Source organism: Schistocerca gregaria, chromosome 1 (assembly GCF_023897955.1).
Source record: "Schistocerca gregaria isolate iqSchGreg1 chromosome 1, iqSchGreg1.2, whole genome shotgun sequence".
Lineage (NCBI taxonomy): Eukaryota > Metazoa > Arthropoda > Insecta > Orthoptera > Acrididae > Schistocerca > Schistocerca gregaria.
In genome coordinates this window covers 972924337-972947286 of record NC_064920.1, presented here as the reverse complement: position 1 = coordinate 972947286, position 22950 = coordinate 972924337, and the positions used below count along the sequence as shown (strand labels likewise).

The 22950-nt window shown below is 43.8% G+C and overlaps 1 protein-coding gene across 2 annotated transcripts in view; it reads right to left on the bottom strand.

Annotated features, from left to right (window-relative positions):
- Positions 1–22950, bottom strand: part of LOC126276893 (protein unc-13 homolog 4B-like) — a 145902-nt gene that overhangs the window by 24736 nt on the left and 98216 nt on the right. For both annotated transcript variants that reach the window (XM_049977313.1, XM_049977314.1), the window contains exons 4-7: positions 16115–16307; positions 8292–8351; positions 8089–8181; positions 490–696 (exon numbers count right to left, since the gene is read on the bottom strand). In XM_049977313.1, the coding sequence (XP_049833270.1) occupies positions 490–696; positions 8089–8181; positions 8292–8351; positions 16115–16307 (553 nt within the window). The remainder of the gene's footprint in view (positions 1–489; positions 697–8088; positions 8182–8291; positions 8352–16114; positions 16308–22950) is intronic.

The window sequence follows — 22950 nt, the reverse complement described above, 5'->3', positions numbered from 1 at the left end:
CTATGATGACAGTCGCTTCACCCAATGACTCACCGTGCTTTTGCTGACTGCCAGGTCTCTATAGACATACTGCAAGCGCCTATGTATATATGCGATGATCTGGGTTTCCACCAAAAGAAACTAAATGACCGCTCTTTGCTTGGAATGTGCCTCCGTTACAGACGTCCAGACGTCATTTTGAAGGCTACATAAAGCGCCTCCATCTATCGGCACTTTATAAAACTGCAGTGGCTGAAGCGGGAATATTGAACGATGTCCCACATCAAATTTCGCAGTTTTTCAACCGAAATGTACCGAGGAAAAAAGTGTTGCATTGCTTATTGGACGCCCTTCGTGTCTTTCCCAAGGTGATAGATGCGGAAGTAATTTCTTAAATCTGGAGATAAATTTTTTGTGCTTTGTTAGTTTGCGCTGTTTTCGTCAGTCTCTGCGTCGACTACCCTAGACGTGGATGTGCCAGGAAGGGTCGCGTCGGCGCTCTGGGCTGACCTTGCGGGCGATGAAGTCTATCCTGGCGCAGAGGTGGACGGCGAGCGTGTTGGCGGTGTCCTCGATGGTGTCTGCGAGCCTCTCCTGCAGCGCCTCCACTCCCTCCGGCTCCGAGGAACGGGCCGCCACATCGTCCAGCGACAGCTCCGCCAGCTGCTGCACCAGGAAGGCGCGCGCCTGCTCCATGTTGCTCACCGACACGCACAACTGCAAACGCACACCGTCACATTCTTAATTAGTGTGGAAGATGTGATTACATTGATTAGAGTGGAAAGTCTCTGCAGCGATGTCCAAGTTTAGGGGGAATACCTAGACGTGCACTTGGATTGAGCTGGGAGGCGTGCTCGGGTAGTCTGTGCACTTGTGCAAAGGCTCTGTGTCACGGTGGCGTGGTGGATAGCGCATTTTCCTAGTGAGGAGGCGACTCGGGTTCGAATCCTACCTTTGGTACAAATTTTCAAAAATGGTTCAAATGGCTCTGAGCACTATGGGACTTAACGTCTGAGGTCATCAGTCCCCTAGAACTTAGAACTACTTAAACCTAACTAACCTAAGGACATCACAAACATCCATGCCGGAGGCAGGATTCGAACCTGAGACCGTAGCGGTCGCGCGGTTCCATACTGTAGCGCCTAGAACCGCCCGGCCACTCCGGCCGGCTTAAAAATTTTCATTGAGCGCTTCAGTCATATATAAGGATCACAGTGTGTACGCACATGTTAGTGAACACACTATACGTACTCTTCATACCTGTGACATTTAAATATGTAAAGTAGGTTCACTTAAAATGGTCCCCATCACGTAGTTTATTCTGTAAGAAATATTTTATTGCCAAACTTAGTTACTATAAATTACAGCGGCTGTTGTAAATGTTGTCCATCCGTTTCTATGTACTTGTCGATGCTTTTGACCATGTTCCTGGGTACTCTTGTGAGATTTACACTGTCTGTTTCGTTTATGGCTTCCATAATGTTTGACTTCAATTCCTGCAGAGTATGGGGGATTGCTACTGTAAACAATATATTTCAAGCAGCCCTATCGAAACGAGCCTGGACTACTAAGATCAGGGGATCGTGGGGGCCACAATCCTGTCGAAATGAATCTTTCACCGAAGAATTCCTGTAGCATCTCGACAGCAGAGCGATATGTATGGCAAGTGGCGCAGTCCTGTTGCAACCAGCAGTCGCGCTCATCCTCTTATAGTAAGGCTATCAACTGGTGGATAATTTCTCGGTAGACAGTAGGAGCCACAGTTGTTTCAAAAACCAAAGTCCTTTTATTCGTAGCCTTGATACTGTACTCCATAAGCCTTTTTCTTGGGGGGGATTTAGAGGAGACTCAATGAAAGTGTGCGGGTTGTTAGTACCCCAGTTCCGGTGGTTCTGGCTATTAACATACCCACCAAGCTTTATCTGTAAAATACACTTCGTCTAAAACGCCACTGTTGCCTCTAATCAGGGTTTTGAACCATTGACAGTATTCTGTCATAATAAGCGTTATTCAGTGCAAGGAAAAAAAACTGAATTCAGTACGGATAACATTTCAGTATTACATTGAAATGGAAAAAGTCATCGGATAGCGATATGCGCATATAAGCTCAGCGCGTTGGTGGAGCAGTCATTTGTTAGTTTGCTGATTTCATATGAAAAGGTTAGCGAGGTGATTAACAGATCTTGAACGCGAAGGTAGAAACAAGGGACATTCCATTTCGGAATCAGTCAGGAAATTCTATTTTCCGAGATCGATTGTGTTAAGTGTTTTTGCGAGAATACCAACTTTGAGGCATTACCTCTCACCACGGGTAACGACCGAGAGCAGCGACATTTGCGTAGAGTAGCCAACGTTGCGTGAAATAACCGCAAAAATCAATGTGGCACGTACGACGAACGTATCCGTTTGGAGAGTGCGGCGAAATTTGCCGTTAATGTGCTATGGCAGCAAACTACCGACGCTAGGGCCTTTGCTAACAGCATGACATCACTTGTAGCGCCATTTCTGGGCTCGTGAACAGATCCTAGATGACTGGCTAACCGTGGTGATTTCATTTGGTAAGAGCTGATGGTAGGGTTCTAGTGTGTCGTAGACCCTACGAAGACATGGACCTAAGTTGTCAACAAAGCACTTTCCAAGATGGTGGTGACCCAATAATGGTGTGGCTGCGTTTACATGGAATGGACTGGATCCTCTGGTCCAACTGAACTGGTCATTGACTGGAAATGGTTATGTTCGGCTATTGGAGATCATTTGCAGTCATTCATAAACTTCAAGTTCCCAAACAACGATGGAATTTTTATGGATGACTATGCGCCATGTTTCCGTGTCACAGCTGTTCTTGATTCTTTGGAGAATATTCTGGACAATTTGAGTGAATGATTTGGACAGCCAGATCGCCTGACATGCATCCCATCGCACATTTATGGGAGATAATGGAGAGGTCAGTTCGTGCATAAAATTCTGCACCGGTAACACTACCAAATTATCGACGGCTGTAGTGGCAGCATGGATCAGTATTTCTGCAGGGGACCTGCTGCAGTATGCCGAGTAAACGGAGGTCCGATACAATATTAGGATGTATCCGGTGACTTTTGTTACCTCAGTGTATTCTCTATACAATATGGGATGAACCAAGTGAAATGTTCTTTTCCTGGCTTAAACTACGCTAAGACTTATGGTGAGATTATGTAATTGCTACTTTAACATACTGAATGCCCTGCCTTTTTAAAACTGAGTTTCGTTTGGCACGTTTCTTCTGTAACATCGAACTTGTATCACGAAATTTTGTAACTAACTTCTGAATATTACACACATCAAAAAAAGTTTTCCAGCACCTCGGTTCCGAGAATTCCGGAACCTGTACGGAAAATTGGAATAGAGATCAACATAATCATTTTCGCCCCTTTTTATTGCTCATGTAAACCACATATTGCATGTTGTACCACCATACAGCGAGACCTTTAAAGGTGGTGCTCCAGATTGCTGTACACACCTGTACTTCTAATACCCAGTAGCAAGTCCTCTTGCATTGACGCATGCCAGTATTCGTCGTGGCATACTATCCACAAGTTCATCAAGGCACTGTTAGTCCACATTGTCCCACTACTCAACGGCGATTCGGCGTAAATCCCTCAGAGTCGTTGGTGGGGCACATCGTCCATAAACAGCCCTTTTCAATCTATTCCAGGCGTGTTCGATAGTCTTCATGTCTGGAGAAATGCTGGTCACTCTAGTCGAGCGATGTCGTTATCGTGCAGGAAGTCATTAACAAGATGTGCACAATGAGGGCGCGAATTGTCGTCCATGAAGACGAATGCCTCGCCAATATGCTGCCGATATCGTTGCACTATCGGTCGGAGGATGACATTTACGTATCGTACAGACGTTACGGCGCCTTCCATGACCACCATGTACGTCGGCCCCACCTTGCTGCACTCGCTGGACAGTGTGTCTAAGGCGTTCAGCCTGACCAGCTTGTCTCCAAACACGTCTCCGACGATTGTCTGGTTGAAGGCATATGCGACACTCATCAGTGAAGAGAACGTGATGCCAATCCTGAGCGGTCCATTCGGCATGTTGTTGGACCCATCTGTACCGCGCTGCATGGTGTTGTGGTTGCAAAGATGAACATCGCCATGGACGTCGGGAGTGAGGTTGCGCATCATGCAGCCTATAGGCTGTTTGAGTCGTAACATGACGTCCTGTGACTACACGAAAAGCATCATTCAATATGGTGGCGTTGCTGTCAGGGTTGCTCCGAGCCGTAATCCGTAGGTATCGGTCATCCACTGCAGCAGTACCCTTGGCAGGTCTGCAGTCGTCAGAATAAGGACAAATTTTGGAAGATGTGATGACTCGATATACAAATGCGGATTCGGACTAACAACATTGCCAATCTGTGACTGTGGTGCAGTACGACGAACTTCTGAGCACATCGTACGTACGTGCACAAAACGATCCTTTCCTGGGGATCAGGAGGACTTCTTGATAGTAACTAAGGCATCAGCTGTGTGTGTTCACCAGTTGGACGTAAGCCTGTGATATTCTGCGATTCGTAAATAATGTAAATTTAAACATGACTCGCTTTTCTACATGTTAAATATCTATATATGTGAAACTTCCTGGCAGATTAAAACTGTGTGCCGGACCGAGACTCGAACTCGGGACCTTTGCCTTTTGCGGGCACGTGCTCTACCATCTGAGCTACCGAAGCACGACTCACGCCCGGTACTCACAGCTTTACATCTGCCAGTACCTCGTCTCCTACCTTCCAAACTTTACAGAAGCTCTCCTGCGAACCTTGCAGAACTAGCACTCCTGAAAGAAAGGATACTGCGGAGACATGGCTTAGCCACAGCCTGGGAGATGTTTCCAGAATGAGAAACCGGGCGTGAGTCGTGCTTCGGTAGCTCATATGGTAGAGCACTTGCCCGCGAAAGGCAAAGGTCCCGAGTTCGAGTCTCGGTCGGACACACAGTTTTAATCTGCCAGGAAATTTCATATCAGCGCACACTCCGCTGCAGAGTGAAAATCTCATTCTGGATCTATATATGTATTGGGAAAGAGAAATGTTTCCTTGTGTGACGTAACGCTAACCACGCGCTAAATAAATGAACCACAGCTGCTGATCGCCTGAATCGCCCACGCCCGTAAGCTGTCAGTATAGGAAGACAAACAATAAAACAGCCCCCCTCTCACATCCTCTAACCGAGCAGTCGCCGAACTACTTACACTTCTGCCTCTGAGTTAAGCGACCATCTTTGCTTAGCAGAATTCACGAACACCAATTAAAATTAAACATACTTCAAAATATTATTGTCTCTGTAAGTATTTTTGCTTGTTACTGAATAGGAAAACAACACTCTTGAAAATTCTTAACGTTAGTTGTCATTTTTGGATTCGGCTGTTCCAAATGCGGCTGAGAACCGCAGACCGCACCAACACTTGACTGGGGCCACGTGTGTTCCGCTGGCCACGACTAGTGATGGAGACAAATCATCCGCTCAGTTTTGAAACATCAAATTAGTTCACAGCTACCGATAGGCAACCCAATGAACGGATTTCCAAAGCGAGCTGCCGTCGCTGCACCTTCCCCGGGCACTTCGAGTCGGCGACTCACGTACGTATTGATATTCGCCGTATCACAATCGGAGCCCACAATGAGAGTCTCTAACGCGAGTTAAACACTTGGGGCGATGCTCTGCCCTCTATTTTCTGTATGTCAATTAGTTTTCGAGACGTCATCTACTGAAACCATAGGGTCATTTATAAATAACCGCGTATGTATTCCGCAAGCCACTGCCAGTGCATGATTGAGAGTCCTTTGTACCAATATTATTATTTACTTTCCTACTTAATTTTCGCAGAGAGCAATGGGAAAATGACTGTCTATTGTATTGGCCTATGTATGCGACCTAACCTGTCTTACCTTGTTCTCATGTTCCATACTCAATATATGTGATGGTAGCAGCAAAGTTGTTTTAATATCTTCTTCGCATATAACTCCTTTAAATTTACCCAACAAAGGATGTCGCCCTGTTTCCAAAGATCTCTTTTAAATTCCCTTTAATATCACTCTTATATGCGCTGCACTAACCTCTTACGATCGTAGCAGTGGTATTCTGAATTTTTTCGATGTCTGTTCCCACGGCTACTTGATACAGACTCCAAAGGCATGTATAGTATGTCGGATGGTCGATTGGTTGATTTGGCGGAGGGGCCCAAACAGCGAGGTCTATGGTCCCATCGGATTACAGAAGAAGGGGGAAGGAAATTGGCCGTGCCCTTTCACAGGAACCATCCCGGCATTTGCCCGGAGCGATTTATGGAAATCACGGAAAACCTAGATCAGGATGGCCATACGCGGGTTCGAACCGTCATTGTCCCGAATGCGAGTCCAGTGTGCTAACCACTACGCCACCTCGTTCGGTATGTGGCGTGGGATGGTTGTGGTTGTAGTAGTGTATACCCCTGGGATGCAAAATTAAAATTACGGTAATTATAAAACAGAGTGAAGCTCCCTATACAATTATGCGCATTCTCTTTCGAAAGGTAATGAAACAAGTCGTACAACGGATAACATTTTATAATATCTGAATTTAACATGGGCAGTCGCACTCTTAGAAGTTAGTAGTCATGCATGAAATACACGGGTCAACCACCTCACGACACCGCATTTTAATTAAGGGATTCACCTGAATGAAAATACATGCTAATAAAATATGCTAGTTAGTTCCCTTCACATGAATTCAGGTGGGAAAGAACTTAAACAACAAAACAATAAACTAAAAGTTAAAGACACAAATTATGTCTAGCTCCGATATTGGTACCAATTTTAGGATCATGTAATGAATACTGCCAATAGTCAAGCGAAGAACGTATCAGAAAGTGTGATGAAAGGTGAACTCGGAAGAACAAACACCGTTCACAGATTCAAAGTGCACCCTACAAATCATACAGTTAACTACGGTCATAGTTCACCAAAACGTCTAACTCCACACGATTAATAAATACCGCACCCCTGAACTATATCACGGAAAATCATTACTAGCCAAATCTCACCAAATAAACTTCCATTAATCGGCTGCAGGCGCCCAAGCTCCGAGCTTCGGTTCATAACATTTATTTAACTTTGCATTTATTGTTATCTTGTTTAAGTTCTTTCCCATATGAATTCACGTGAAGTGAATTAAATAGTATATTTTATTAGCATGCATTTTGAAAAAATGGTTCAAATGCCTCTGAGCACTATGGGACTTATCATCTGAGGTCATCAGTCCCCTAGAACGTAGAACTAGTTAAACGTAACTAACCTAAGGACATCACACCCATCCATGCCCAAGGCAGGATTCGAACCTGCGACCGTAGCGGTCGCCCGCTTCCAGACGGTAGCGCCTGGAACCGCTCGGCCACACCGGCCGGCCTGTTTGTAAGTAACTGATTTTATGAGCTACTGTAAGCTCGTGCTATGCTCTGGAGGAGTGTGTATGCGCAAATATCATTGGGAGAGAACACGATTGGTTTACAGCAATGACGCTAGAAAGAGATATATAGCGAGGCGCCTGCCCGTCTGGTTCTGCGTCTGGAAGCTTCCATTACGTTGGAGCAGTAACACCACCGCAGACTGTCCAGGAGGTGAGGACGCAGTTTTGCTGCGAGGACATCCCTTCCATTGAAGAATAAGATCGTCCATTTACCCGAGTGAGTGAGGGGGGGTGGCGGGGGGGGGGGAGGGAGGTCATTAGGTCTTTTAAGAAATCTACATTGACATCTTCGAGCGAAAAGCTTATTCGTGCAATATTGAAAACTTGATGAGAAGTTACGTAATGTACATTTTTTACTCACTGCTGCAGGCTTTCTTGCGCGCTGAGAACTTCCCTACCAAAAGAGCAGCAGAATTCCGTTTGCTCATAACCTCTTTTTGTGATTGTTCGTAACAATTCTTTCAAGAAGGCGACGGCTTATTCATTCTCCTATCGCCTTCTTTCGAATCTGTTCATACTGAATTTCTCAAATGATTCCCCTTGAGACGTGACATTCAATAACAAATGAAAACATTAGTACATGATGTGGCAAAGCAGTCCCTCTAATTTTAACGTGACTCACATGTTGCACCTGCTTCACCTCCAGCGAGTCGCTTTCGTATGCTGTCCTCTTCAAGATCTCCTCGGCGTAGTATGTGCAGCATCTGCAAACGTCCTACAAACAATGGACTCGATTTAACTTCCGCTCACAGGCTACGGTTTAGCTCGGCACACTTGAAATTAATTGCATAGACTTCAATGAAAATTAAGGCAAGCTGTACTCACAGTCAGTAACTTCTCGAGGTCCTTCTTGTTACTGTAGCTTTCCACCGGTATTTCTTTGACCTGAAACAAAAAGGTGTGGTGTTGATCCAGGTGCAGCTACAACACGTAATCTAGTATTTCTTCATCAAACGAACAGATGCTGAATGTATTCACTAAATTCTGTAGTACAGCGTCTTGAACGATTCATAGTGATTATGGTAGTACTCAGGAAATACTGTACGATGTGATGATACGTAAGCCGCACGAAACGAGGTCTAACATAAAAGTAATGACTCCGTCCGCTTTGCTTAAGAACTGTTTCGCGCGTTGTACACAGTGAGCATGAAGTCTTTCCTTGATTAAAACAACTTATTCCTGAGGAACTAAGCCAGATACAGCTCAGTGGTTTCTTCCAAATTGCAGCTTAACTGATAAAGTTTTTACGGGGAATTTCGACATGCCTATACGTTTTTCTGCTAATGGAAGCTTGACTCAAACAATTTTTGTGGATTTAGGCGTGATCTGACAGCTCAGTTACATTAATCTCAAGCACTGGCATTATTCCAACACACACTAGGGGCTATTTGTGCACCAGATCTTGGATGAAACCTTTCCAGGCAGATGGATCGGTACAGACGCTCCAACATCGTGGCCGCCACGTCCACCTATATAAGCACTCTTGACACTTTTTGTGGGGTTACTTTAAGGATAAAGTGATCAGTTTACCAGTTCCTTATGTGCAGACTCTTACGGCACGAGTATTAAATGATGTAGAGGCTGTAGCGAAAAATATTTTGGCAAAGACATGGACAGAAATTGAGCATCGCCTACATGGTCTACGGGAAATGAACGGAGGACATATGGAAATGTATCCATAAAACAGTAAAAATATTAGCTTTGTGACAAAAACTTTAAATATATAACTGAAAACTACACGTATTTGTAATATTTGCTATATTCGCCATATGATAAATAAATAAAAAACCATAAAAAACTCGACTGATTAGGCTACCATTTGCAGGAAATCACACAGTTGTATTTACCATAGTTCCTTACTAACAAATTTTTGTAATCAAGCAAAGACTTCATGCTCACCCTGTATAGCGATTAGTTGTTTTTCGATCTTGAACCGTCCTGACGCTGTCACAGTGTCTGACGTACTCAAATATCTCAGTAGCAGCGGACAAGAAGTGCACTGCAGCCGTGTTCTTGCACTCTTGTCAAGAGACAAAAGCAACAGAGGCCCTGCACAGTCTCACAGGCAAACGATATGTACCGGTACGTAGAAAGATTGTAAATCACACTGTCTCTTGATTGTGCGTAACTGTGGCGAAAATATAGTATACAGTGACAAACAGTGTTTTGAACATCACTAATCGATCACACTGGGAAAACACACAAACGGAAGCTTTGTCAGATGACGTTCAGTTTGGGTTCAGAAAAGGGAAGCAGTTCTGACTTTGCGCTTGGTGATGGAAGTTAAGACTTAAGAAAATCCAAGACAACTTGATCGGAAAAAGTAACATACAGCAAGATGTTTGAAATCCTCAGGAAAGCAGATATACGCAATAGGGAAAGTCGGTTAAGAATCAGGAGCAATCAGTAATGTCGGAACATTAAGAGCGACGTGTTCTTATTAAAAAAGGGCGTTAGAAAGAGATGCAGACTTCCTCCTTTTTCGTTGAACACGTATATTGAATGGGAGACAACGAATGAAATAAAATAAAGCTTCAGAACTGGTGGTTAGCCACTTATCTCTGGAGACGGTCATGTTTCCTATTTGTGATGATTATACCACTTGCACCATTTGAAAAATGTCATTTTCATACTCAAAGAACAATGGTAGACCTGATACTAATCGTTAGGAAGCAATTAAAGACTACTTTCCTCCAAACAAAAAAGTTTCTCGTCTCTCTATTGGTAGTACAACTTTCTGCACTCAATTTGATAAGCATATTGTGAGCTCAGAGCTCCTTGACCCTATTTTCGCTTTTGCATTTACAGTACAATTATTATTTCTGAATAATTTTAATTTTTATACTGTTCAAACAAATTTTTGACTGTCCTTATTAACAAAGGAAAATATATCCTAACTAACGAACGGGGCAATGCTCTGTAATTGCTAGATACGTAAGGTAAATTAGATACACAGCCTACAGCCCAACCTCCTTGTCTCCCCTATCTGTCCATCCTCCGCGTCTCTTCGTTCATCTGCTTCTCCTCCCTCCCTCTCTCTAGCCAGCACCTCATCTCCCCTCTCTCTTTCTCTGGATTTCCTCCTTTCCCCTCTATCCATCTTCTCCTTCCTCTCTCTGCGTCAATTTCCTCCCTCCCTCTCTGTGCATCTCCTCTTCTCCCTCTCATTGACCTTGAGTCTTCTTTATTGTTACTGCAAGCGAAACATTGATTGGGAACTGAAGTCACTTAAAGTGAATGGGGAAATCGGTTGACTTCTCCGGCTCTTGGATCCGTGAGGATAATGGCTTCAGTGACAGTAGTTTGCATAGTTCTATTCTGCGAACGGGTAGGATTACAAAGTTTTGTAGCATTTATATTCCTTATTAGTATACTAATTATAAGGCGAAAAGCCAAAGATATAACCTTCACGTTGCTTGTTAAAACCGACTGTGAGAAAGAAAACAAAACAGCATACTGCTGTGTATACAATTTTTGTTTAAACTTTATATATAAGCAGAAAGTATACATATGGGAAAAATGTAAATGTGTGATGATTGAACGTCTTGCTACGTTAGCTACAACTGTCTGCAAGAAACAAAACGAAGCCGCACATGTCCACAGAACAGCACAGAATTTTCTTTCTCTCAGCCGGTTTTAACAGAAAATCTGTGGATTGTTTACAAAAATAAATATTATTATATCATATGTCTGTCCGAATACTTGTAACGGTATCTTGTAAAAATTTGAGGTAAATCAATCAAGAACGTTTTAATATTTTTGTTAATAACTCCTCCCTGCTTTATATGTATAAATGTATATTTAAAAAATATATACCCATTGTCCATCCAAAAGTTTATTAGGGCATCGCGTAAAAATTTGATGTAAATCGGTCAAGAACTATTCGATAGTTTTGGTAACAACGTTAAACAACGTCATGTCTTTACACTAAGGTGACAAAAGTCATAGGATAGTAATATGCACATATACAGATGGCAGTGGTGTCGCATGAACAAGATGTAAAAGGGCGGTGCATTGGCGGAGTTGTCATTTATACTCAGGTAATTCACGTAGAAAGATTTCTGGATTGATTATGACCTCACGACCGGAATTAAAACACTTTGAACGCGATGCGATAGTTGGAGGTATACGCATGGAACGTTCCATTTCGGTAATTCAGTATTCCGGGATCTACAGTGTCAAGAGTGTGCCGATAATACCAAATTCCACTCATTATCTCTCACGATGGACAACGCAGTGGCCGACGGCCTTCACTTAACGAACGAGAGCAGTGGCGTTTCCGTAGAGTTGTCAGTGCTAACAGACAAACAACACTACGCAAAATAACCACAGAAATCAATATTGTGCGTACGGTGAACGTATCCAAGTGCGGCGAAATTTGGCGTTAATGGGCTATGGTACCAAACGACCGACGCTAGTGCCTTTGCTAACAGTAGAACATCGCCTGCAGCGCCTCTCCTAGGTTCGTGACCATATCAGTTAAACCCTAGGCGACTGTAAAACTGTGGCATGGTCAGATGGGTCCTGATTTGACTTGGTAAGAGCTTATGGTTGGTTTTGAGTGTGGCGCAGACCCTACCAAGATATGGACCAAGGTTGTCAACATCGGTTGGAACTTTCTTCATGTCGGCACATTGTAGGGGTCGCGACAGGCGCCAACCTTGTGTAAATACTTTGAAAAGCTAATCATTTGCATATCACAGCATCTTCTTCCTGTCTGTTAAATTTCGCGTCCGTAGCACGTCATCTTCGTGGTCTAGCAATTTTAATGGCCAGTAGTGTACGTAATGTATACAATACATCAATAAAAGGACAAGTTTTTAGGGATCCATCGAAACGGTTAATACTCTCAGTGGAGCCTTTTTATCCATCTGTCACTGCATTTCTCTTCGTTCAAATATTACCCAGAGCTGACATGTTTAAAATAGTGTACCTAATCACCTGTTAACAACACTGTTCAATACCTTTTCTAAATAAATCATAGTTTCATTAAAGTGTTTTGATCAACGTTTGAAACAAATTTTAAAAATTCATTTTTTTAAGTTTTTACCCAGCCACGAGATAAACCTCACGTGAGGGGAAGCACAGGTCCCAACTCATCTAACCAAATCTCACCAACGAGGGAGGGTGGGTCCAAATTTAAAGAAAACCCCTCACGTAGTTAATAGAGGTCCCTTTACAGGAATCTGGCTTGAGATCTCGAGTCACCATGGGTTGTATACCGCTGACACCACGCCACACAAGACACAGACATGCGTGATGTAGAGGCAGAATAACTGGGCCATTTGTGGAACTCTCCGGTGTTCAGCGATGAAAGTGGCTTCTGATTCTTGCGGTCAGGCCGACGCCAGTTCATCCGCAGACAGTCTAGTGAACGGTCCCAGGAAGCAGCTCTTCTCGACACCCGTATCTCTCCAAACCATGTGTGGAGGTATTCCACGTGACAGCAAGGCTTATTTGGCAGTTGCTAAAGAGAGGCTGAAAGTATGTCAGTATATGGCAAGAAGGATACGCCCTGTTGCCATACGCGTCATGACTGCAGTACCAAATGGCGTATTCCGGCAGGATAACGTAGGAACCCAAAGTTCAGTCCTCACCATAGACTCCTTGACGAATGTATTGGTTCTCGACTGAGTAGCGCGGTGCCGTTATTTTTCACCCACGAAGCACACCTGGAATGCTGTAGGGAGACATATTTCACAGAAGATGGGATGAAAAACATAGATACAGTGAAGGTAACTGCAAGGAAGCTATGGATAACAGAAGTACTGCAATAAGGAAACAAAAAAATTTTCAGGGAAATTCGGGAATACAGAGATACAAATCACTTAGGAATGAAATACATAGGAAGTGCAGGGAAGCTCAGGTGAAATGGCTCCATGAAAAATATGAAGAAAACAAAAAAGAATTGGCTGTAGGAAGGACTGACTCAGCATATAGAAAACACATAACAACCTTCGGTGAAATTAAAAACAAGGACGGCAGAATTAAGAGTGCAATGGGAATTCCACTGTTAAATGCAGCGAAAAGATCGGATAGGTGGAAAGAGCTCTATGAGGAGAAGGACTTGTCTGAAGACGTGATGGTGTAAGTAGGCTTTTAGGTTTCTATGTTGGTAACGCCACGTAGCGCTCTGTATGAAAATCACTGACTGTGCTGTGTGCAGTCTGTAGCTGGTTGGCATTGTTGAAATATTCTCTGTTGTAGTGTTGGCGTGAATACCGCGTAGCGTTGTGCAGTTGGAGGTGAGCCGCCAACAGTGGTGGATGTGGGGAGAGAGAAGCCAGAGTTTTGAGATGTTAATATGGTCGAACGAGCTGGACGTGTGTCCGTCAGAAAAAGGAAATTTGCCAAAGTGGATGTCACAAATTATACATATATATTATGACTTTTGAACACTATTAAGGTAAATGCATTGTTTGCTCTCTATCAAAATCTTTCATTTGCTAACTATAAGCCTATCAGTAGTTAGTGCCTTCAGTAGTTAGAATCTTTTATTTAGCTGGCAGTATTGGCGCTCGCTGTATTGAAGTAGTTCGAGTAACGAAGATTTTTGTGAGGTAAGTGATTCATGAAATATAGGTCATTGTTAGTCAGGGCCATTCTTTTGTAGGTATTATTGAAAGTCAGATTGCGTTGCGCTAAAAACATTTTGTCAGTTTAGTGTTGATCAGAATAAGTAAAGAGAGAAATGTTTGAGTACGTTGAGTTTTTCTCAGCTGTTTGAAAATCAAATCACGTAGAGATTTACCAGCACAGTCATTTATAAATTTCTCTAAGGGTATGTTTCAATACAAGAAGAAACCGGAGTCGGCAGGGAAGAGATAGGGGATCCACTATTCGAGCGAGAATTTAAAATAATTTTGGAAGACTTACGATCAAATAAGTCTGAAGAGATGGATAACACTCCAACGCAATTTCTAAAAATCACTGGGGAAAATGGCAACAATTTGTTTTGATTTTCTGATGACTTTACTAGTGGATAAACGGCAGAGTCATCTGCAAACAACCGAAGACGGCTGCTCAGATTGTCTCCCAAATCGTTTATATACATCAGATAAGGAACAGCAAAGGGTCTGTAACACTACCTTCGGGAACGCCAGAGAACACTCCAGTTTTACTCGATGACTTTCCGTCAATTACTACGAACTGTAACCTGTCTGACAGGAAATCACGAATCTAGTCACACAACTGAGACGATATTCCGTAAGCATGCAATTCACGCAATTTCACTGCAAGCTGCTTGTGTGGTAAGTGTCAAAAGCTTTCCGGAAATCCAAATAGGGAATCAATTTGAAACCATTTGTCAATAGCACTCAACACTTCATGCGAGTAAAGAGCTAGTTGTGTTTCATAAGAACGATGTTTTCTAAATCCATGATAACTGTGTGTCAGTAGATCTTTTTCATCGAAGTAATTCATAATGTTCGAACACAGTATATGCTCCAAAATTCTGCTGTATATCGACGTTAATGATATGGGTGACCAACAACGAAGAGCTCAGATTAAAAAGGGTGTAAGACAGGAATGTAGTCTTTCGCCCCTACTGTCAATCTATTCGTCGAAGGAGCAATGACGAAAATAAAATAAAAGTTCAAGAGTGGGATTAAATTATGGGTGACAGGATATCAGTGATAAGATTCGCTAATGATATTGTTATCCTCAGTGAAAGTGAAGAAGAATTAGAGGAGATGTAGGGTGAGATGAACAGTCTAATAAAGACAGAACATTGATAGAAAGTAAATCGAAGAAAGACAGAAGCAGTGAAAAGCAAAAGAAAAGGGAACAGCGAAAAACTTAACATCAGAATCGGAGATAACAACGTAAATGAGATTAAGGACTTCTGCTACATAAGCAGCAAAGTAGCCAATGATGGACGGAGGAAGGACATAAAAAGCAGACTAACACTGGTAAGAAGGGCATTCCTGGCCAACAGAAGTCCACCTGTAATAATATAGGCCTCAATTTGAGGAAGAAATTTCTGAGAACATACGTCTGGAGCACAGTATTATATGATGGCGAAACATGGTCTGGGGGGAAAACGGAACACAAAAGAGTGAAAGTATTAAAGCCGCGGTGCTACAGCAAAATGTTGAGATTAGATGTACTGACAAGGTAAGGAATAAGAAGGTTCTCCGCAGAATCGGCGAGGAAAGGAATATGCGGAAAACACTGACAAGACGATACGACACCTGTTAAGGCATCAGGGAGTACCTTCCTTGGCACTAGAGGGTGCTGTAGAGAGTAACAACTGTAGGGGAAGACGGAGATTGGGATAAATTCAGAAAGTAATTGAGGACGTAGGTTGCAATTGCTACTCTGAGAAGAAAAAAGAAAAGGTTTGCACAGGGGAGGAATTCGTGGCGAGCCGCATCAAACCAGTCATAAGGCTGATGACTGGAAAAAAAAAAATAAAAAAATACTTTCATACCAACTCCACGGAACAATTTTCATAAGATTTGCAGGCATGGCAGTCAATCCCTCTAGAAGATGTTTAGCGTCCTACCAATGCAAAAGTGTGTTCATGTGTGTGAAGGTCACAACTTACATTGGTGCTTCAAGCTATAACACGTTCCATTTCCGTAAGTGTATTTCGAAAATTTGAGTTTAGTGGTCATTCTGGCAGAGAAGTGCAGATGGTCAGTCACCTGCCCCATGATGTCCGCGAGGTCGACGACGGAGCTGCTGTAGCGCACAGATCGGTCAACGGGCAGCAACTCGTCCAACTGGACGGCGCGCTCCACCATTTTCAGGGTTTCGCTCAGCCACTGCTGGTCGCCGCGGTAGAAGCCGTGCTCGAACCGCAGCGTCGACACTGACCCCCTTTGTCCTCCTGGAGGGCTGCAACATACGCATAGACACACATACACTATTGGCCATTACATTGCTACACCAAGAAGGAATGCATATGATAAACGGGTATTCATTGGACAAATATATTACACTGGAACTTACATGTGATCACATTTTCACGCAATTTGGGTGCATATATCCTGACAAATCAGTACCCAGAACACCCCGTCTGACCGTAATAACGTCCTTGATACGTCTGCGCATTGAGTCAAACAGAGCTTGGATGGCGTGTACAGGTACAGCTGCCCATGCACCTTCAACACGATACCACACTTCATCAAGAGTAGTGACTGGCGTATTGTGACGAAACAAATTGCTCGTCCACCAGTGGCCATATGTTTTCAGTTGGTGAGAGATCTGGAGAATGTGCTGGCCAGGGCAGCACATTCTGATTCCAGAAAGGCCCGTACAGGACCTGCAACATGCGGTCGTACATTATCCTGCTGAAATGTAGGGATTCGCAGGAATCGAATGAAGGGTAGAGCCACGAGTCGTAACATATCTGAAATGTAACGTCCACTGTTCAAAGTGCCGTCAATGGGAACAAGAGGTGACCGAGACGTGTAACCAATGGCACCCCATATGATCACGCCGGGTGATACGCCAGTATGGCGAAGACGAATACAAGCTTCCAATGTGCGTTAACCGCGATGTCGCCAAGCACGGAAGCGACTATCTTGATGCTGTAAACAGAACCTGGATTCATACGAAAAAATGACGTTTTGCCGTTTGTGCACCCAGGTTCGTCGTTGAGTACACCATCGCAAGGGTAACCGCAGCCGTGGTCTCCGAGCTGATAGTCCATGCTGCTGCAAACGTCGTCGAACTGTTCGTGCAGATGGTTGTAGTCTTGCAAACGGCCCCATCTGTTGACTCAGGGATCGAGACGTGGCTGCACGATCCGTTACAGCTATGCGGGTAAGATGCCTGTCATCTCGACTGCTAGTAATACGAGGCCGTTGGGATCCAGCACTCCTTTCCGTATTACCCTCGTGAACCCACCGATTCCATATTTTGCTAACAGTCATTGGATCTCGACCAACGCGAGGAGCAATGTCGGGATACGATAAACCGCAGTCGCGATAGGCTACAATCCGACCTTAATCAAAGTCGAAAACGTGATGATACCCATTTCTCCTCCTTACACGAGGCATCACAACAACGTTTCACCAGGCAACGCCGGTTAACTGGTGTTTGCGTGTGAGAAATCGGTTGGAAACTTTCCTCATGTCAGCACGTTGTAGGTGTCGCCACCGGCGCCAACTTTGTGTGAAGGCTCTGAAAAGGTAATCATTTGCATATAACAGCATCTTCTCCCTGTCGGTTAAATTCCGCGTCTGTAGCAAGTCATCTTCGTGATGTAGCAATTTTAATGGCCACTAGTGGGCATCAAGCCCGGTTCTCCAGCTGTCAGTCTACGGGTGGCGAGTTAGGCTTCCCTCTAACGTTAAAATAAGTAACAAAAGCATCCTCTCCACGCTGATGGTAAATCATCCTGGTTGAATGGTCGTGGTCCAGATATATTCACTTCCAATTAACCATCCTTATGGGACACAAAGTTAATCACCCCCAGGATACATCGCATATCGCGTGACACCTCCTCTGGTCTTAATGGTGGTCTCAACTTGGTGACACAGAGAATCCACCATTTTCTTCAGATAGACCATATCCTTCTGAAGCCACTCATTGATAAGTAGATCGCATATGGCCGCCAAACGGTGGGAATGTTGAGTGCTACATTTCAGCCGCTGTTACGTTTAGTTCCACACATTTTCTATGGAATAAAGATTGAGGGATTTAGCAGACTACTCAAGGTGCTGAGTGTTTGTCAAACCACGGCGATACGCGTGCAGCCCTGTGACACAATGGTTATCTCAGAAGACAGTAGCGTCCACAGTATGCTCATCATGGAGTTGTGGAATAAATGACCTCGAGTGACAGACATTTTATTGCAGGCGTATTGCACAGTCCACACTGACGTACCAACAAATCAGGCAGTTTAATATGTGGTGTGGTCATGGGTACATCGAAACGAAATAGCTTTTTATGTCATTCTGACACGTCTCCACGTTGATCCGTACAACCCAGTGGCCAATAGGCACTACTTCACTTCAACCAATCTTACTGTGCGGGTTCTACACTACCGACTAGCATCCTTTCACTGCCATGAGTTTAATCAGAAGTGGAGGTCACGTGACTGCCTACATCATCTAAATTACCTACAGTGCTCCAAGGCTACCAGCACGTTCTTTTACAGAGATGATGGATATTTCGTCCAGTGACCCTATATTCACTGTACTGCATCCATTTTGTCAAATGGTCCATCCTTTGTCATCATAAGCTATTCCAAATCCCTGATCTTTCACCCCAGGCCACGTGTGGTCCAAGTCTTTGTCCTTTCTCCTCTCCTGTACATCCTGCACACCACCATGTACTTAAAAAGCCTCCCCCTCGTTACTGCATATAGCACGCCGTTAACATCACTCTCTCCCAACGGACACCCAAACCTGTTGTTAGCCTTCCAATTCAACCAGAGGCCTAAACCTTCCAAAACAAAGGCGACATCTGTAGAATGAACCACCCACTGCTTCCGTCACTGTGACTCCTCCCTAACCATTTAAAGATAACAGGTCCAAAGATTCTAGGTGGAAGATGTGCAGGCACTGTCTACAAGTGCGGCCAATCTTCATCATCATCGTGCGACTGTGATGTCGAACACCAAACAATCGTTCATGTTGTATCAACATGTCCTACACGTGCCTACATGGATCCTTTCGAAAATTTCCTGACAGCGACGATTGATGTGATAATATACACAGAGGATCTTGATATCCATACATAGCTGCAGACATTTGTGTTATATTATGCTGAAGGTTTGTGCTTAAGTATTGACATATAGTAGTTTCGTAATCTCTGTATATGTACCGCCATACCATATATAAATATATAAATCATTTATGACGTTCCAGTTTATAAATGCATTAAAATAACATGTACTAACACTGTAATTGAGGGAAAATGACGTAAATTTCAACAGGACGGATCACCACCGCACTGACACCTTGATGAAACGGCGTTTCTTAACAATGAGCTGCCTCAGCGGTGGAATGGCCTCGTAAAGGACGTACAGCCATCGCATTGCACCAATGGCCTCCATCCCATGGTATTTCTTGTTTTTTGCGGAGGTTTTGCATAATTCCACCTATGTCCCTCTCCTTCCTACGACTTTGGGTGAAATGTAACACTGCCTCCTCGTACGGCAACAGCAGTGAGTGCAGTAAGTCCAGAATGGCTCGCAAGAGTATGGAACGAGATTGACTGTCATCTGGCTGTTTTTCGTCCTTCCGATAGAGAACACATTTATAATTTATGAAAGATAAAGCGAACCATTCATGGCAAGCATAATTGTAAAAAGTGCCCTATGGTCCTATGTGCATGCATGTAATATACAGGGTGAACTCTACTGACTAACTTTCAGAGGAAGTAGTGTAGACCAAAAAGAAAAAAAATGTTCACTAAACATTAGCTCTAAAATACGAGGGTCATTTTTATAGCAAGAACCGATTTGTAATTGAGTAAGAGAAACTTTATTTACGAACGTAAATTGTATCACAAACTACAGTACACACGTTTTTTCACTTTTCAACATATTTAAACATTATCCAAGTCATCGCTCGAGCTTTCGGATCCCAGTATCAAAGAATTTGCTGCCTGACCGTTAAACCAGTTAGTAGCAGTTTCATTCAACATATCGACATTTTCCAAGTGCTTTCCAACAAGAAGTTCCTTCAGTTTTGGAAACAGATGAAAGTCTAATGGTGCTAAGTCAGGGCTGTGTGTTGGATGATCCAGTAATTCCCGGCCGGTCTCTGCGACCGAGCGGTTCTGGGCGCTTCAGTCTGGAACGGCGCTGCTGCTACGGTCGCAGGTTCGAATCCTGCCTCGGTCATGGATGTGTGTAATGTCCTTAGGTTAGTTATGTTTAAGTAGTTTTATGTCTAGGGGACTGATGACCTCCGATGTTAAGTCCCATAGCGCTCAGTGCCATGTGAACCAGTAATTCCCAATGAAACCTGTCAGTTGCGTCTTTGTTCTTTCCACAGCGTGAGACCGTGCATTGTCGTGAAGCAAAACGACACCGCTAGAGAGCAGTCCCCGCCGGCGATGTTGAATGTCACGCCTAAGCTTTAATACTGTTTCACAGTAGTTCTCAGCGTTTATTGTCGTCCCTCTTGGCAGAAAGTCTAATAGAAGAATACCTTTCCGGTCCCAAAAAACCTTGGGCACTATTTTCCGTGTTGAACGTTCTTGTTCGTGGTTTCCTTGGGGAGTCTGAATGATTTCACTCACTTGACTGACGTTCATTCTCTGGAGTGTAGTGCGCAATTCACATTTCATCGCCAGTCAGAAATCGTCACCATCGTTGTGATAGCGCTCCAAAACAGGCAAAGAATGTGCCATTGGCTTTGTTTTGTGTTGTTCTGTCAGCACTTCCGGCACAAATCTCGCACATATTTTTTGTAGTGAAGTTTGTCACCAACAATGTGAGAAACTGCTATCGTGAAACTTGTCTAAATTTCTGATGCACTTTGTCAATAGAGAAGCTACTGTTTTGGCGAATTGTCACATTCACCTTCTTGTGTCAAGTCTTCATTCATGACAGTAGCCCGTCAAATTGTTCTTCATCATAAACATTTGTCCTTTCTTCATTAAACAGCCCACACCATTACGCACATTTCTATCATTCATTACGTCTTCACCATGAACTTAAGCAAGCTGTCGGTGAATCTGAACAGGACGAACTTATTTCGAATTTGAGAACCGAATAGCTGGCCAAGGTGGCCGAGCGGTTCTAAGCGCTAAGTCTGGAACTGCGCGACCGCTATGGTCGCAGGTTCGAATCCTGCCTCGGGCATGGATGTGAGTGGTGTCCTTAGGTTAGTTAGGTTTAAGTAGTTCTAAGTTCTACGGGACTGATGACCTCAGAAATTTAAGTCCCATAGTGGTCAGAGCCATTTGAACCATTTTTTTGAAAACCGTATAACCGAGAGCACTTTACAATCGGCTGAATTACTGACTAAGATGCCGAATAGCGAAGCAGTATAACCAAACAACCAACACCGGCAGATATCATACTAATGGTGGTTTAGTGAGAGAACTTGTCTAGCCGTGTTCGAAACGCATTTTCATCCAGAAAGGATGTTCCTTGAAAGTTGTTCGATTGAGAGCGGAAAAGGTGAAAATCTGAGGGCGCAAGATCAAGAGAATAAGATGGGTGCGGAATGACTTCTCAACCCAACTCATGTATAGTGCTTTTGGCCAGTCTACCAGAATGCGAACAGGTGTTGTCTTGGTCGTTGATCTTACACTGCGTCTGCGAGACGTCTCAGTTGTTGATAGTAAATGTCAGCAGTCATGATTACACCTTTGGGAAATAATACGTAGCACACCACAGCATTGCTGTTCCACCGTATGCACAACATTAAATTTTTGTGGATGCACGCAGGGCTTTTTGTACGGGAGTTGCTTTGGGCTCAACCACTCCTTTCTTTTCTTTTTTCATTTCTTGTCAACACTAACGATGTAGGACAGTTATGGTTGGTGTTGTTCAAGAGCTCAAATGGCTCTCAGCTCTATGTGACTAAACATCGAAGGTCACCAGTTCCCTAGAACTTAGAACTACTTAAACCTAAGTAGCCTAAGAACGTCACACATATCCAGGCTCAAGGCAGGATTCCAGACTGAAGGGCCCAGAACCGCTCGGCCAAACGGCCGGCCCAAGAGCCAAATGATGACGAGCAAGCAGAGGACACATATGGCCATTCGCTGATTTTTGTGATTTTGGCTTAGAGCATACGGTACCCATACACACGATTTTTGGACCTTCTCCTACTGCGTGAAAATGTTGCACCATAGTGGAATGATCACAGTTCATCATATTTGCCAGTTCTCGAGTACAGTGAAACGGATCACTGTGGATTAATGCGCTTAAAAGATCTCCATCAAACCTGGAAGGTCTTCCTGAACATCGGTGAGTCACTAATGTCAAAACGATCCCCCTTAAAACGAGAAAAACCGTTTTCTTGATATGCTCTGTCCAATGCAATTATCCCTAGACACTGCGCAAATGTTTCTATGTGCCTCCGCTTCTGTCACTCTTCTACTGAACTCAAACAGAAGAATACGTCGGAAATGTTTCGGTTTCTCCACTTGGCACTCTATTTACTAGCTCCGTAGCTATTCTCACTATCGCCAAATGACAAAATGCCACTATGTAAACTCAAATAGCAACAGTGAACTACAAATACACTACTGGCCATTAAAATTGCTACACCACGAAGATGACGTGCTACGGACGCGAAATTTAACCGAGAAGAAAAAGATGCTGTGATATGCAAATGATTAGCTTTTCAGAGCATTCACACAAGATTGGCGCCAGTGGCGACACCTACAACGTGCTGATATAAGGAAGTCCCCAACCGATTTTTCATACACAAACAGCAGTTGACCGGCGTTGCCTGGTGAAACGTTGTTGTGATGCCTCGTGTAAGGAGGAGAAATGGGTACCACCACGTTTCCGACTTTGGTTAAGGTCGGATTGTAGCCTATCGCGACTGCGGTTTATCGTATC